Below are 17,193 nucleotides of genomic sequence, written 5' to 3' on the forward strand. Positions count from 1 at the left end.
CGGTCTCTACAAATTAAGTTAAATTAACGAGAACTTTGTGCTAAAAAAACTATTATTAGAATAACAAAAATGATTTTAGTTAAAATATTTAAAAAAGAAAAAATCTATAAGAAACGGATCCTTAACCTTACATTCATTTTCATTGTAGTTTGGGCGAGGGACTTTATGGTATGTTTAATGGCTTCAAGCAAAGGTAAAAAAAAGAATATAACTCTGATAATATGATACTTTTTTTAAAAGGGGCACTGGTTTTTAATGAAAAAGGAACACTGTTGATACTTTTAAAAAATAGTTCTATAATCGAATAAATTCTGGTAAGGGGATTCCTAAAAAAATAGAGTAAAGGATAATGTAACATGTTAAAATTATCAGAGAATGGTCCTAAGCATCACATGATCAAAATAATTTTTTTTTTTTCATATCAAAATTTATAGCAAGAGGTGATGCCCCAATTTAAAGTAGGGAAGATTTTCGGATTCAAATGAGCATAATAAAAAAATTTTACATTTATTTTACTTCAAGAACATTAGAATGGTTCGAACTCGAAACATACAAGATCCTATTCTTGGTGTCTAACATGGCCAAGATCTTTTGCAAAGTTGCTCAATCGAAATCAAATCTATCACATGGTTCAAACATTGTCTTGAAGCATCCACTCACTTATACAAGCATATTCCAGAAACATTACGATAAAATTCTTGTCCCTTTCAGCTTTAATTCTTTTTTATCTTTATTAAAAACGACGCGTTTTAGGTCATTGGTAAAATTGAACCTTCTTGCTTCAACTTGTAGGCATCGAATCTAAATCACTTCATAAGAGGGAGAAGAATATGAATTTTAGTCACTTGATTAACTAGTCACCTTTCTCATTATAATTCAACAAAATAAAATTGAAACTATGGACTTAGGTGAATGTATATGTGAACCAACACAAATCACGTACAAGCACGTCATTAATCAGGTGAATGGTATTGCCGAATGAACCTCACAATATGGCGTAATGATCCAAATACGAGTTTTAGTAAAAGAGAAAATGTTAATACATTTTTTAACACTTACTTTTTTATTGAGTGAAACTAACGTGGTTCTCTTAAATTTAGGCGGGACACATTTTCAAAATACAGTATTTACATAAATTTTACTAAAAAAAAAAATGAATGTCAGAAAGAGTGCTAAGAAAATAACGTGAATACCACTCCTATAAGGGAACATAAAAAAAATATTAACACCATTGTTTAATATATGAATTTCATACTAAATATAAAGAAAAATTCATTGAAAATGACGTGAATTTGATCTTCATATAACTTTTTCGCATATAAAAAATTTGTGAAAAGATAAACTACAAAAATGACAGAAAATCCAACAAATGCAAGGTTTAATTAGAGAAATCAGACAACATATGCAAATTTCACACACAATTTAATTAATGTTCAAAGTATAATCTCTTTTTCATCTTTTCCTTTATTGGCAGAAAAACACTTATCTCCAAACTTTTCATTCTCTAGAAATCATCACCATCATAACCACCATCATCATCATCATAACCAAGATCATCTTCAACTTTATCAGCTGCATCATCAGCAATCTTATCCTCAAGATACTCAGCACCTTCCACAAGTGCAACTCCACCTAACACCCCAGCAACTGCACCCACAGCCAATCCTGTCCCCATCCCACCAAACTTACTTTTCTTCTTTTCCTCCACTTGTCCATACCCATAACTACTCCCTTGTCCATATGACGACCCGTACCCTGGCTCATACCCAGTAGTCTGAGGCCCCGCATTATAAGGATAACCACCAGGTGGCGCAGTTTGAGGCCCTGCATTATAAGGATACCCTCCAGGTGGCGCTGCAGAATAACCATAATTCTGCGGCGGTGCACCATAAGGGTTTCCATATCCAGGAGCAGAGGGATTATAATTATAATCCCTCGACGACGCCTGAGGTGGAGGAACACCATAAGGAGGAGCGTAGTACTCACCCGACCCACGATAGCCTGGCTCTCTAATTATTACTTTAACATCAACTTTCCCATGTGGTCTTCCTGATGGTCTTTTCAACGTTAGGGATCGGCTGGCACGCTCGCCGATCCCAACATCATCTAGAACTTCAACTAATTTAAGCCGAGCTGAGCCGATGAGTGGCTTGGTGTCTGGCTCCGAGCCGGCATGAACGATGTCGATGTAAAGAGTAAGATCTTCAATAGGTTGAGGTGGTAAAGGGATTATGAGAGTTTGGTCCCAATTTGCTTCTGTGTCTCCATTTTCATCAACTTTGGTTGAGAATTTGTTCTTTGGATCAATCCATACGACGCCATATGGTTTGTTTGAGCCGTTACGCCAGTTCACGTTTTTGAGATTGTAAGCTGATGAAAGTTTCACTTCAGCTTCATAGCGTGAAGCCATTTTAATTTTTTTATGTTTGTGTTGAATTTGAGAATGTGATTATGTGATGAAACTTTGGTGTCTAAAATTGATTTTATAGGTGAAGAGTAAGAGTGGAGATTGGTTTATTTTAGTCCAAAGTTTTGTGTTTAATTACAAAGTTGCCATTTAACTAACATGGATGACTTTTCATTGGTGCAAAATCAAACTATCGAATCAAATTTCACCTAAGCAAATAAATCAACTAATAAAAAATTCATTAACTCATTAATCTATGTCTCAAAGTTCAGTGAAGATTTGATCAAAAAAAGTGGAGTGAAGATCACTATGTGTGAGTTAATCAATTTTAATTTTAAAAAATAGCATTTTTTACTCCTTCAAAAAAGCTTCTCAACATTATTTTGCCTATGTTTTGATAATTGAAAAATATGAGGTCTTTTTTGTGAAGTAATATTTTTTATATTTGTTGAAATTTAAGACAATTATTTTGGTGGCCTTATCTTTGATCCAACCCTACCCCCGGTCTCGTTTTATGTATACACTGGTTTGAGTTTGTACACTATTTTAGTAATTATTTGATTGATATTAATGATAAAAAGATTTTTATTTATGAAATCAATTGGCATGCAAGAGAAACAAAGTAAAAAAAAGAAGAAGTAAATATGATGGTTCATAGGTCCATATCATCTCATAAACCCACAATATCATTATGTTAAATCTTTTCCTGTTGAGTATATACATGAAATTAGATGATCTCAAAAAAATAATACAATTTCAAAGATACATATAATGACATTTCACTCATAAATAAAAGGTTAATTAAGTTTTTAGTCCCTATAAATATTCACAGTTTTGTTTTTAATCCCTACAAAATAAAATCACACTTTTTAGTCCCTGTGACATTTTCCTTAAGCATTTTAGGGACTAAAAATGCTGATGGAAAAATTTTATAGGGACTAAAAATGCTTATGAAAAATTTTATAAGAACTAAAAATGTTGATGGAAAATTTTATAAGGACTAAAAAGTGTGATTTTATTTTGTAGGAACTAAAAACAAAATTCTAAATATTTATAGGGACTAAAAACTTAATTAACCCTAATAAAACAAATAAATAATGGTAATTCTATTGTTGACCGGTGAGTACACCTTTCTAGACAATTGATTTTGGTGAGGGGTGGTTCAGTCAACTTTGAGCAGGCTTGTTTGGTTTCAATCCTAACTGGGGAAAAGAACATCTTGGGTGGGGAATAAAATGCAAGTAGTAGCTTGAGGGTTAAGAATATGGCATTATTCGGATGTAAGATAAAATATAATAATAATTCTTTTGAATTAAATTAAATATAATAATCACTACCTTTTAAGAAAACAATCTCAACGTACTGATTAACTTATTTCTTTTAGATTTGTTTTATTATAATGCGTACGCCATCTTCTACTTATTGAGTTTTATCCCATTATTTTGTAAATTAAGTTCTTTGATTTATAAAGAATGATAAAATAGAAGGATATAATGGTAGAAAAAGGTTTAAGTGAGGGATTTTTTTTTTCAAAGAAGGTTTAAGTGAAGGATAAAATTAGAAGATAAAGTGTATGTTTGATTCCACTTCTAGAGTGACCAAAATTGACCAAAATATATAAGTAAAATTGATTCTGTCTCCAAAATTGATTCTACTTGAAGCTAGGATTTGTAGCTTTTGATTATTGAATTGAGTTTCACTTACATATTTATAGTTAAACTCACTTTTACATCAATGTATCCAAACACAAACCACTTCTGGTTGGAATTACTTCTAACCAAAATCAATTCTACATAATCAATTCTATCAAAATCAATTCTCCCCACCATACAACCAAACACAAAAAATATGACACTAATTTATAAATTCAATGTCTTAGGTTCGAGTTTCCTGATACCAATTTGAGTCGGTTAGTTTAACTTATTAAAATAAATTAATTATGATATTTTTTTAGATGATAGGAAATAATTTTAAAAAATAAAATTTATTTAGTTTTTAATTTAATAACTAAATATACTAATACATGTCGAATTGACGTATTTACTTTAGAAATGGTCATACTTTTCAGGAATCTTGATTTTGAACTTTTTCATGTATAATATTGCACATGTTTTTTTGTCCAGTAGTTTATTGGTCAGAAATTTACCTTTTTAAAATGTAATATTCCACATGTTACTACAATTAAAAGTAACAATATTTTTTCAAAGAACAACAATTATGTCTTAAAATATTATATATTTAATATAAAATATACAAATTTTAATATAAACTTACGATTTTAAACTTCTTATAATACAATTAAAAGTAACAATATTTTTTCAAAAACTACAATTATGACTTCAAAAAATTATTTATTTAATATAAAATATACAAATTTTAATACAAACTTACATATTTAAACTTTTTAATATGTGCAAATTTACAAATGATAAAAAAAAAAACCGTTTAATTATATCTTTACTGAAAATGGAGGCGTATTAAAAATTGGAGATAAACTATGGTCCCCTCTTTCTTTCTTTTTTTTCACAAGCAATTAAAGGTAAAGAGGTTGTAGGTGCTGTACAAAAGAGCTTGCAATAGAGGATCGGTAACCCACTTTTTTCATTGATTTTTTAAAAAAATAATCTTTGGGTCTTAATTCGTCCGGTAACATTTATAAGCAACTTTTTTCTTTTTTAAATTCATTAAATATTATTTAATGAATCTGAAAAAGTAAAATTTGCTTATAAATGCTTACTTTTGTTTTTTATTATTCTGCTACCTTGTAACAAATATTGTTTCCGTTTTGCACTTCTTTGACACGCCTTGAACTAAAGAGGCATTGTGTTTGGTGTAAATATATATCATTTTATCTTTTCCAAAAAAAAAAAAATTGCTTATAAATATGACTGAAAAAAATACTACTTTTTAATACTTAAATAATAATCTAAAGACATTTGTTAACATTTTGCATAATATTTCCGTTGAATTTATTTTTTTAACTGCATCATTCTTTCTTTGAGGGGAATTTGCACAATTCGTGTAAGTTTTAAAAATTTATTCAATGTGTTTTTTTTTTCTTTTTCTCTAAATACTGACGGCATGAGATATGCCTTGATGAAGTCTCAGTGCGCTGCATTATCAGATGTGAAGATAACAAATAAATGTTGGATTAGGTATTGGCTAATGGTATGGTCCTGTTTCCACACGCAGAAAACACGGTCCACGTAATTATAAGTTAATTATTACAAGACAAGATGTTTTCTAGGGAAATAATCACTTGAGGAAGTATACAACTATTAATGTTTACTGTACACAACAATCTCTGGTTCGTGAGATCCAATTTAGTGTTCGAAAAACATAGAAACAACTTTTAATTTTTGAGACAAATAAATCGAGACAAGTTAGTTTGTGCTCTCTGTACAATTTGTTTGGTTGAAAAAGAAAATATAGATGAAAGAAAAGAAAGTGAAAATAAGAGATTATTTAGTAGTTTGATATGAGAAAAATTGAAGAAAAAAAATCCGGATAAAAAATCTGATAAAATTCCGTAAATAGATTATAACATAAAAACTTGATATAATAAAATAAAATAAAATTAAAACAAGTATTTCCGTTTTTTTAGCAAAGGAAGAGAGCAAACAACTAAATCAATATATTGAGTACAAGAGAAAACAAATTAAGAGGAGGGCGGACAAGACCAAAATTTTCAAAAGCTTTAACAAAATCTATAACAATTGGAGCAAGACCCCACCAAAGCATATTAGTAGCTTGGTAGCCTTGAAAACGCAATCGAATTGCGTTTGATCGGCTAAATCATGTAGGATACATTTCAGGGATATTATAAACTGAAGGCAAAAGACATGATAAAAATTAAAATTCTTGTCTCTCACAAAATCACTATACAAATTTTTATTTCAAGTACAAGTTGTCTAAAATACCAAAATAACCTTTTATGCAACAAAAATTGTATAAGATAAAAAATTATTCAATACCATAACATATATCTTGTGTTGTTCTGCCTTGTATTATGTTCAATACTTACCGTTTAACATATCAAACACAACATATGTATTTTTAGGAGTTTTACTGTTCAAATATACACCGTCTCACGTAATAATATAAAGGGTTAATAGTGTTTTTCATCCCTGTAATATAGGTCATTTCCAATTTTCGACCCTATAAAATTTTCAGTTTGATTTGCATCGTTGTAAAACTTTTTTTTTCGGAAAACACCCCTCCCTCCTCCATCCAACTCATCAAATGTGCATATGTGGCGCTGACTTGGTTTTTTTTTTTTATTTATTATTAATTGTCTACATCAGATTTTATTTTTTAAAGTATTTGAAAATTAATTTTCAAAAATAAAAAAAATAAGAAAAATATTCAGATTTTTTTCCATAAAATTTAAAAATCGAAAAAAAAAAGAGTTTTTTTTTTTTCAAATATTAAAAAAATCAGAAAAAACGATAAGATTTTTTTGAAATATCATTTTTTTTTTAAATTCAAATATTAAAAAATCACAAAAAATTCGAAAAAACAAATTTGAGGTTTTAAAAAAAAGTCATATTTTTTTCTAGAAAAAAAAATAGTTTTAAAATTTTTTCTACAAAAAAAAGTTATGGAAAATGTTTTATTTTTAAAAATCTGGATACAATTTTTTTAAAAATTTAGAAGAAATTCAGTTTTTTTTTTTTTTTTTTTTTTAAGATTCTAGAGTTTAATTTTCAAAATAAAAAAAAAAGTTAAATTCGAAATTTTTTAAAAAAAAGTCATATTTTTTTCCCGAATATGTAGTCATATGGGGGAGGGGTGTTTTCCGAAAAATTTTATAAGAGCGAAAATCGGAAATGACCTATATTACAGGGGTGAAAAACACTATTAACCCTGATATAAAAAGATCAAACTCACATGAATTGAGACACTATGTGTGTGTTTGGCACCACTTTTTTCTCCTCAAAACGTGGGTTGCTTTATTGAAACACCGTTTTGCTCTTTTCATGCTGTTTGGATAGCTGAAAAAGCAATTTTGTGAAACACGTTTTTGTCTCCAAAACTCAGTTTTCATGAAGCTGAGATTCATAGCTTCTACGGCAGATCAAAACCACTTTTCAACCTTTAATTTCTCAAGGGACATGTACTTACCTAATTACCCCTAAATTCAAGCCTTCAATTTTTCTTTCTCCCAGTTTTCTTTCTTTTCATTACTTCACATCACTTCAACCTTAAATTTTCTGCTACTTCGGAAGATTTTGCAAATCCAAGCTTTCAATTTTCTTCAGATTTTCCTCTATTTTTTCAGATTTTGTGGTTAATCTCATTACTCATGGTAGATGTGTTGGTTGGATGAATTTATTCCTTCAGCTTTCCCCCTATATATGATGCTTATGAGCTACTTATGAGAATCATTTCATTGTTCTGCCAAGGCCTAAAGGTAAATACATATTCATAAAAAAAAAAATTGCTTTGTTTTCTTGCTTCAAAACTGTTAATTTCTATCTCTATTTGCTCTAGTTGTTATAAATTTTACCTTAATTTTTTCATCCTGTATCAATGCATTGTATGTGTTTGATAAATAGTCTCAAAGAAGAAAATAATTTTCTTATTGATATGTTTATGATGACTGTTCTATTATTATTGACATGTTTATTTTTTTTTTCTCTCCTGTTGTTCTGTTTTGAGCAATGAGTGTATTGTTTTTGTTTAAAGTTACTTGGTGTGAGTTTAAAGTAATTGAACTTGAATTTTTTTTGGTAAGTAATTGAACTTGAATGAAATAATGTAAGAAAAGCAACTTACAACTTCAACCCATTGTTGCATTACTAATTTTTATGCATTTTTATTCTTAGATAAACCTTTTTCAACATTTACAAAAAAGAGTTACATTTAGCACAAAGTAACAGAACTTCTTCTAGTATTTTTTTTTTCTGTTATCATTTTCATATGCACAGAACAAGGATATTGGTGTCAGTTTGATCAAGTTCCTTATGTATAGTTTGTTTCATTTTTTTATCATACTTTTGTGTATATAGTATTATGGACTCATTTAAGAGGAAAGTTTATGCTAACCCCCCATCAACTAACAATGAGGGTCAAAGTTCCAAAGCCAGTTGGAGGGATATTAAAGCCACTGAGTACTTTGTGAAGGCATGTTTGGATCAAGTTACCAAACGTCAACGAAATGGTACTTGTTTTACCAAGAAAGGATGGCAAGGTAATGTTTCCCAATTTGATGAACAAAGTGGACTGAATTATGATAATGTACAATTGAAGAATAGGTATGATAGCTTGAGAAAGGAATGGAAAGTATGGTATAACTTGTTTGGAAAAGTTACCGGATTAGGATGGAATTTTGAGAAGAACACCGTTGATGCATCCGATGAGTGGTGGGAGAAGAAAGAATTGGTATGTGAATCACAAATATCTTGTTTAGGATACTTTTATGTTTATATTTACCATAGTTTTATATGTTAGGTTATGAATATGCAGGAAAATCCTCAATATGCAAAGTTTAGAGACAAGGGACTTCCATTTGCTCACCAACTAACCACACTTTTCAAGGATGTAGTGGCTAATGGAGAGCATGCTTGGGCACCATCAAGTGGTGTATTACCTAATGAGAACTTGGGTAATGATGATATTAATGTTGGCTTGGATGATGCAGAAGGTTCGGGTGATAGTGAAGATGCAAGCATTGGAGCAGCAACTGGTTTTGGAAATATTAACTTGAATACATCACAAGGAGCTGTTAGTCAAAGTAGTGGACAAAAGAGAAAGAGAGTTATTGGGGCTGAACAGAAAGGAAAGAAAAAAGCCATCCTTCAACGTCAATAGCTGAGGCTGTTAATGTGATTGCGGAGACTTGCAAGTCGCGAAATGAGGCTATAAGTAATGCATCTATTGGTGAGGTGATGGCTGAGATTCAAACCATAGAGGCAGTTACTTCTGATTTAGAGTTTCATACAATGTGTTGTAACCTAATGATGTTTAAGCCAGCTAGGGAGATGTTTGTATCACTGCTGGGTTTTGAGGAAAGAAGGTTGATTTGGCTCAAATTTGCATCATTCAACCCTACTCTATTCATGAGGCCGTGATTTGGAAAAAAATTGGCTCAAGAATTGGCTTATGATGTGTCTTGGACTTAGCTTATGCTTTTGGACTTAGTTTATGTATTTGGTTTCTTAGTTTATGTATTTGGTTGCTTAGTTTGTGTTTAGATCTTTATTATGTCGCACTATGTGTTAGGATTTCCCTTTATAAATTCCGTATTAAGAACTCAAGTAGTATGGTGATATAAAACCTATCTATTATGCCTTGTGAATTTGAATGAAGTGAATTTGTTACATGGTTGCCTCTGTTATTTTTTATATGTCTTATGACTTATTGGTTATATTATTAAATGGTAATGGAAACTATTATGTCTGGCAGACAAGTGTGTACTAGTTTGTGCTAAGCTGCAAAAGGATGTACTTTATGTAGATGTGTTGAAGATTGGGACTACAACAAAATTATTATCTGTGTCAGGTAATAAATTCTAGCTATTTTAAATTTTAGTTGTTTCTCTTTATCTATGTTTGTCTAGTAATCTAGTGTTAGTATATGAGCTTGATAGGCTGATGTTTGTATATCATGCTTATATGTTAGTTGGAACCTATGAACTAATTACCTTCATTTTATCTGATATATAACAACCTTAATGATTAGGAGTTTTGAGGCTGGTGTATGCTTTTTTCTGCTGTTGCCTTCTCAGGTTTGTTGCCATTTTGGTATATGGTAGCCTCAAGTCCTTAACAGCTGCAGCTAGGTGCTTTTTTCTTGTTCTGTGCGCGTGTTACTAGATCATCGAATACCAGTAACCTTCCTTCACTAACTAAATTACAAACAAGATAATTATGGGCTCAAGGGTATACAATGCACATGTATTTTGGTGCATGTATTATACTGACAGATGGGATACAATGGATGGTAGTGTTTATATATTGTGATTTATTTGCTTTACTTCATAATGGATGGTGTGTTTATATATTGTCATTTACACACAGGTTCACTTTATTAAAATGAATGTTTGGAAGGAACAATTGGAACACAATACACAAGAAGAAGAAGATGATGATACATTTGAAGAATCCTATATTTTGGCTGCACTACTTGGTGAGTATGCAACAAAATATTTATGCAAAGAGCCATGTAGAACTAGTGAGCTCACAGGTCATGCATGGGTTCAAGAAATATTGCAAGGGAATCCCACTCGTTGTTATGAGATGTTTCGAATGGAAAAACATATTTTTCATAAACTTTGCCATGAATTGGTGGAACATGATTTAAAGTCTTCTAAACATATGGGGGTTGAAGAAATGGTTGCAATGTTTTTGGTCGTTGTAGGCCACGGTGTCGGTAATAGAATGATTCAAGAAAGATTTCAACATTCGGGTGAGACTGTAAGTAGACATTTTTATCGTGTACTTCATGCATGCCTTAAGTTGTCCTTCAAATATATTAAACCCGAAGATCCTATGTTTCGTGAATGTCATGCCAAAATTAAAAATGATCAACGTTATTGGCCTTTTTTTAAGAATGTTATAGGAGCAATTGATGGTACACATGTGTCATGTGTAGTTAGTGCAAGTGAGCAACCAAGGTTTATTGGAAGAAAAGGATATCCAACACAAAATATTATGGCTGTATGTGATTGGAATATGTGTTTCACTTTTATATTAGCTGGTTGGGAAGGCACTGCCCATGATGCCCTTGTTTTTGACAAAGCTCTTACTACTGCTAACCTTAACTTTCCGCATCCTCCTCAAGGTATGTTATATATTGCCTTACTATATATGATTAATTTTTTTACATCAATAATTAATTTATTTTCATATTTTAATAATTAATTTATTTTTAGGTAAGTATTATTTGGTAGATTCTGGTTATCCAACACCAATAGGGTACATTGGTCCATACAGATGTGAACGTTATCATCTTTCTGAATTTAGACGTTCAAGTGGGTTCGAAAATCATAATGAAGTATTCAATTACTATCACTCAAGTTTAAGATGCACAATTGAAAGAACTTTTGGGGTATGGAAGAATATATTTGCAATTCTGCGTAGCATGCCTAAGTTCAAATATGAGACGCAAGTTCATATAGTTGTCGCAACAATGGCAATACACAACTTTATTAGAAGGAGTGCTGAAATGGATGTTGATTTTAATCTTTATGAAGATGAAAATACAGTCATTCACCATGATGATGATCATAGATCAACTAACTTGAATCAATCCCAAAGTTTCAATGTAGCTTCTTCTTCAGAGATGGATCATGTTCGAAACTCAATCCGCGATCAGATTATAGCGTATAAGCTAAATAATTAAAAATGTAATAATTTTCAATATTATATTGCACTTGAACTTATATTATCTATTATGTATTTGTAATATATTTTAGTTTACAATTGTGTAATTTCTCATTTGTTTTACATCTTTTTATGTTTATATTATTTTATTAAAAATCACCCAATTGATAAAAAATTATATTAAAAATAACATAAATTAATATTATTTTAAAATTAATTTTGGAACCAATAAAATTCATGTATGATAAATTTAAATAATTTTTTAATGAGAATGAGTTTTAAATACAATTAAAAGGATAGTTTAGTCATTACACATTCAAAATCAATTTTGATTCAAACTATCCAAACAACATCAACCCACATGAATCACTTTTAATAAAGTGTATCCAAACATAAATCAATTCACATTCAACTCACTTTTAACCAAAATCAATTCTCCCCACCGCCATACCAAACACACACTATAGCTCTATGTAGGTTTTCAGCTGTAAACCAATACTACAGAAATGACATTTCACATTAGTTGAAATCGACATTTCACATCGGGTACCAACCGATGTAACTAAGACTGAGGTTGTATGTCATTCACTTTTCACATCTGGCAAAGAACGATTGTGATATGTCTCAAACCACATCTGGTACGAACTAACTGATTTGATATGTGAGCTAATAGTCCGAAAACATAGGATTTCACATCGGTTTCACAAAGGCAGCCGATGTCAAATAGGCATAATTCACATCGGCATCGAAGCGCCCCGATGTGAATTCCAATTTTCTAGAACACGTTTCACATCTGTTGGATGCACGCCGATGTGAATTATGATTTTTTATTTTATTTTCTGATTATGCCCAATACAGTACCAAATAAAATCTGGCTTTTTTTCTTTGAATTTGACAAAATTTAATAGTCAAAACTGCAACCATACTTCTGAATCAAATTAAACAAAACCTTCAACGAGTCTAGATCACCAGCAAACAGATAACAAGAAGGAACAACCACAACAAACAAGGTTCATACACAAAACAAAAAACAAGTCATTCTATGTCACTAGCAGTACCAAAACACACAAAAAAAAAAAAGGAGGGGCTCTCTCTCCAAGTGCCAACAATCTCCCAACTAAAAATAACAGACCAACAGTACTAAATTACACTGAAGCATATCTTAGTAAATCCTAAGTTTCATACAATTCAAGAAAACAAGTTGCCCAATCATTTCACAAAGCATACAGCTCATCTTCTCGTAATGTTGTTGTATCATTGAATACCTACAGTTTGTACAATAGATTAAAATAAGTAAAATAACAATAAGGATATATCAAGCTATCTTAATTTGGAAATATATATGGTGAAAACATATGGTATACCTTCATCCAAGAGATAGTAATATTAGCAGAGACGATAGCATGTTCTTCATCACATAATATCCACAATCAATTGTGTTAGGTTGCATCCTTGCCTACAAATGAATTTAATTTTTATATAGTGAATATATATATATATATATATATATATATAAATCACTATAATGTAACCATCTTTTCTACACATACCTTAGGACGAAGCCAACAAACCTTTTTTTTATTACCGTTTGCTAATTGATGAACCTCCAGAGCACTAGGTTAAAAAAAATTATCAAAGTAAGTTCTATCCTTTAGTGTTATAGGATTTATAATATAACAAATGTAACATAAAAATACACTTACGCTGAAACAATTTCCTTCATTGTTGTGTCAAGATCTTTGTTAAATGAACAAAGAACAACCAATGTATTATCCTTTGGACAAATGACGATTAATTGGGTATAATTTTGACAAATGAACAACCAATGTATTATCCTTTGAACAAATGAACAAATGTACAAAGATCTTCATTGTTGGGATACACTTGTCATCATAGTTTCACCATGCCATATCCATTGGGTATAATTTTGACAAATCCCTACCCAAACTAGATGGCCCTTAATTTCTTCCTCGCTAAGTTTTGGGTCCGGGTTCCCACAAGAAACACAAGGACATGGAAAAAGTCCCTAAGTGTTTGGAAGATTCTTTTCAGCAAACTGTAGAAATTCAGTCACTCCATTATCATACTCAGCACTTAACCGATAAGCTTTCATCCACCTACGATCCATGACTAAGTTCTGAAAATTAACACATACTAAATTAACGAATAACTTCCTTTTGGTTCAATTCTAGTTCAATATGCATTCTCTATTTTCATCATGCACGGTCCATAGGTTCTCTATTGTTGTGTTTGGTTTGCTATAGTAGTATTGTTTCAATTCTAGTTCAAAAAGATAAACAATATAATAATATATAACAATAGCTTCAAACCACTCCAAATAAGAATATGACAAAAACAACAGGATGCACATAATGGACAAAATGATCTGAACATCAATTACCTCAACATCAAACTACTTGTCGAGAATCAGGTTAGTAATTACCTTAATTTTTTTGAGCAATGGCAGAGATGTGCTTGTGAGCTCTGTTAACAAATTAAACCATTTCCAAAGTTTAGATTGAGAATTCAGTTTGTTCAAAAAACAATTGAGAATTCATATAATAGTAAAATACAAAAGATGTACTTTAAAAAAAAAACATCAAAGCAACATTGAAGATTTGTAAAAATATTTATTCCATATTTGTGAGGTGAGCATCAAAAATATGATATAGCCCAAAAAATCACATCCCTGTAACAACAAACTTTGACTTGAGACAAATGGGGATCCAACCAAAAAGAATAAGATGACAAACAATATGAATACAAGAGAACAAATATGTAAATCTAAACCCGAAAACTCTGTTGAGACAACAAATTCAGGAAACTTCTCTATGGTGTACCAGGTCCAGAATCTAGTTCTAGTGAAGGAGGGCAGAATATTATCGCATGCAAACAAAAAGATCAAGCATTTGATTCTTTGTTAATTTTAACTCCTTAAATTTTGATTGTTCTCAATCTGTGTCGGTTGAAGAAAAAAATAACTTGGCAATGGATTATTGCTTCTTTCAATATGTAAGCAATCCAAACTAGGAAACTCAAGTTAAAAACAACCAATAACCATGTTTTGAAAAAGAGAATGGATTATGTCCGAATGCAAAAGCTGCAAATGCTTCAGGTGAAACGCAAGTTCAAAGACAAATGAACATCAACAAAGGGCAACCCAAAAAAGTGAAACACATAGTATAAATTGTTAGAAACTTGGGTTGGGTAGTCCATTGCAGAACTAAACAAGGACTTCTTTGACTGCTTTGTATCTAACAAAGACAAAAATTAATCGAAAAAATAAAACACATTATCACAAATCTATATCTAATAAGTGAATCAATTAAAATAATAAAACTGGATCTAACAATTGGAAGAAGAAACTCACATGTGAGAGAGAAGAAAAAGGGTTTTTGAGAATCAGTGAGAAAATAATAAAAAAATTAATTAATAAATATTAATAAACTAATATGACCGTCATCAACACCCAAAGATTTTTTCTTTTCTATACCACATTCCTTAACCCTAGTAACATATTAATAAATAAATTAAAAAAAATCGATTTTAAACAACCCAATTTCTAAATCTAGCTCATTAGAACAATAAACAACGAAAGAGAAATATAGAAAAAAAAAAAAACAATTTCGTTGTAGAAATTTAAAATGATGAAGGAGTAAGAAGTTTTACCTTTGCGCCATCTAGATCAGGGAAGATTGGAGCAGAGAATGAAAACCCTAGAAATGGAGAGAAAGGGATAATGGGTTTCGAAGTGAATCAAGAAACAGTGGTGAAGCGAGCGAAACGATGATGAATCGATGGTGGTGAGAGGGAATTGAAGGAATTTAGGTGATGGTTAGAGGGAATCAATGGTGAGTTTGGGAATTTGAGTTTTAAGGGTTTGTGTGTAATGAGAAGAGAGTACCCACACGACGAGTGGATATGAGATGTGGATTGTATAGGTATACGTGTTTTTCCATTGAGGTAAGATGCAAACTTCATCGATTTTACAAAACTGCCACCGTGTTTAATTTTTCCCTTCAGATGTATAACTCCCCTGATGTTAAAAACCTTTCGTAATTATCTTTTCCTTCAGTTATTTTGTCCACTGATGTGAAAATGCCACCGTGTTATCTTTCCCCTCAGTTATTTGTCCACTGATGTGAAAAGCCTGATGTTAAATGTATATTTTCTAGTAGTGACTTATTTGAATAAAAATAAAATAAATCATTTGATGTAACAACTATAAATATAAAGTTTGCAAGCAATAAAGATTAGGAAAGTAGCAAAACACTTATAAGATCTTAAGAGTAAAGGTTGATTGAGGACAATGAATCAATTATATATGACTAGTGGTTTACAACCATTAGTGTGTGGCGACTACCCTTTCAGGGAATATTCATACTCCCTCCCTTTTAAAATATAAGCAAAATAAAATACTCCATCAATAGACATTTACTAAAACTGAGTTACAAAATGCCCTTCTTAGAGATAAAATGGTAAAATCATAGGAATTATCTTTATAATACAGTAAGTAGACAAACAAGTCAATTTTCCTTAAAATAAATATCTATTTTTTTCTATAAAAAAACAAAAAACATTAAGTTATTAAATATCCTTTGAATAGATATGATAAGAAAAATTTAAATAGACTTTATAGAAAAAAGGTTTTAAACACTCAATTTTGACCGAATCAACATGCATGGCTTTACACATGTATAATTTTTTTAATTAAAAAAATATTAAAATTGCCATACGTGTATATTTCGAATTAAAAAAATCGAAAAAGGAAAGAAAAAAGGAAGACACTCTACTCTCTCTTCTTTCTTTTCGTCCTTGTTCTTTCTTCCTCTTCCTTCTTTCCTAACACCGCTGCCGTTGAATTAAAATCTATTTGGAAAGATGCAAGAGTAGAGTCAATGGATTGTTGGCAAGTTGAATCTATTGAAACAGCGTGATGAAAATGAATTGTGTTTAGGACCAACCAATCATTGAAGATAAGCTTTCTGTTTTTCAAATTCGAGTTTTCGGAGAAGAGCACATAAACATGAAGATATACATGTAGACATGAATTTTGAGAAAGAACACTAACATAAACACATAACAATTGATGATATAAAGTATTTTCAGATCTTAACCTACTCATGTGTCACTTCCAATTTGTCTCCCCTTTTTTGATTATTTTTTTAATTCAAAATATACATGCGTGGTAATTTTAATATTTTTTAAGAAAAAAATAACGGCTAAAATATGGTTTTAATCCCTGTAAATATGTCTCGTTTTAGTTTTAGTTTCTATAAAAAAAAATTGTTTCTGGTCCTTGCAAAATTTTTTGTTTTTGAAAATAGTCTCTGACCCCACTTTTGTGATGATTTGCATACGTGACACATTATAACTGAACCAATTTTTTAGTTTTTGGTTCTTGCAAAATATTTTGTTTTTAAAAAAGGTCCCTGCAAAATTTTTTGTTTTCTAAAATAG

The 17,193-nt window shown here is 30.7% G+C and overlaps 3 protein-coding genes and 1 long non-coding RNA gene across 5 annotated transcripts; 2 read left to right on the top strand and 2 right to left on the bottom strand.

Moving 5' to 3' along the window:
* Positions 1 to 1,275: 1,275 nt before the first annotated feature.
* On the bottom strand, positions 1,276 to 2,452 carry LOC25496384 (metacaspase-1). The gene has a single exon (XM_013596700.3). The coding sequence runs from the start codon at positions 2,408 to 2,410 to the stop codon at positions 1,505 to 1,507; it is 906 nt and encodes a 301-aa protein (XP_013452154.1). The 5' UTR covers positions 2,411 to 2,452; the 3' UTR covers positions 1,276 to 1,504.
* A 5,387-nt stretch (positions 2,453 to 7,839) lies between these two features.
* Positions 7,840 to 9,729, top strand: LOC120575756 (L10-interacting MYB domain-containing protein-like). Of its 2 annotated transcripts, none has more exons than XM_024785760.2 (2): positions 7,840 to 8,791; positions 8,861 to 9,729. In XM_024785760.2, exons 1-2 carry the CDS (start codon positions 8,423 to 8,425, stop codon positions 9,218 to 9,220), a joined length of 729 nt encoding a protein of 242 aa, XP_024641528.2. In that variant the 5' UTR covers positions 7,840 to 8,422; the 3' UTR covers positions 9,221 to 9,729. The 2 variants fall into 2 exon arrangements, with proteins under 2 accessions (XP_024641528.2, XP_024641529.2); XM_024785761.2 differs by having other exon boundaries at positions 8,030 to 8,791; positions 8,876 to 9,729.
* Positions 9,730 to 10,410: 681 nt separating this feature from the next.
* On the top strand, positions 10,411 to 11,762 carry LOC112422579 (uncharacterized). The gene is made up of 2 exons (XM_024785759.2): positions 10,411 to 11,191; positions 11,283 to 11,762. Exons 1-2 carry the CDS (start codon positions 10,444 to 10,446, stop codon positions 11,750 to 11,752), a joined length of 1,218 nt encoding a protein of 405 aa, XP_024641527.2. The 5' UTR covers positions 10,411 to 10,443; the 3' UTR covers positions 11,753 to 11,762.
* A 1,337-nt stretch (positions 11,763 to 13,099) lies between these two features.
* On the bottom strand, positions 13,100 to 14,217 carry LOC112422582 (uncharacterized). Its single transcript, XR_003013023.2, has 4 exons — positions 14,177 to 14,217; positions 13,437 to 13,850; positions 13,284 to 13,347; positions 13,100 to 13,189 (listed from the first exon to the last, which is right to left on the bottom strand). It is a non-coding gene; the product is annotated as an uncharacterized lncRNA (long non-coding RNA).
* Between the last annotated feature and the right edge of the window lie 2,976 nt (positions 14,218 to 17,193).

This window comes from Medicago truncatula, chromosome 6, assembly GCF_003473485.1.
Source record: "Medicago truncatula cultivar Jemalong A17 chromosome 6, MtrunA17r5.0-ANR, whole genome shotgun sequence".
In the NCBI taxonomy this organism is placed as follows: domain Eukaryota; kingdom Viridiplantae; phylum Streptophyta; class Magnoliopsida; order Fabales; family Fabaceae; genus Medicago; species Medicago truncatula.

Coding starts and splice junctions, on each gene's coding strand:
- LOC25496384 (XM_013596700.3), bottom strand. CDS start 2,410: ATGGCTTCACGCTATGAAGCTGAAGTGAAACTTTCATCAGCTTACAAT.
- LOC120575756 (XM_024785760.2), top strand. CDS start 8,423: ATGGACTCATTTAAGAGGAAAGTTTATGCTAACCCCCCATCAACTAAC. Junction 8,792..8,860: donor GGTGGGAGAAGAAAGAATTG/GTATGTGAATCA, acceptor TTTATATGTTAG/GTTATGAATATGCAGGAAAA.
- LOC112422579 (XM_024785759.2), top strand. CDS start 10,444: ATGAATGTTTGGAAGGAACAATTGGAACACAATACACAAGAAGAAGAA. Junction 11,192..11,282: donor CTTTCCGCATCCTCCTCAAG/GTATGTTATATA, acceptor ATTTATTTTTAG/GTAAGTATTATTTGGTAGAT.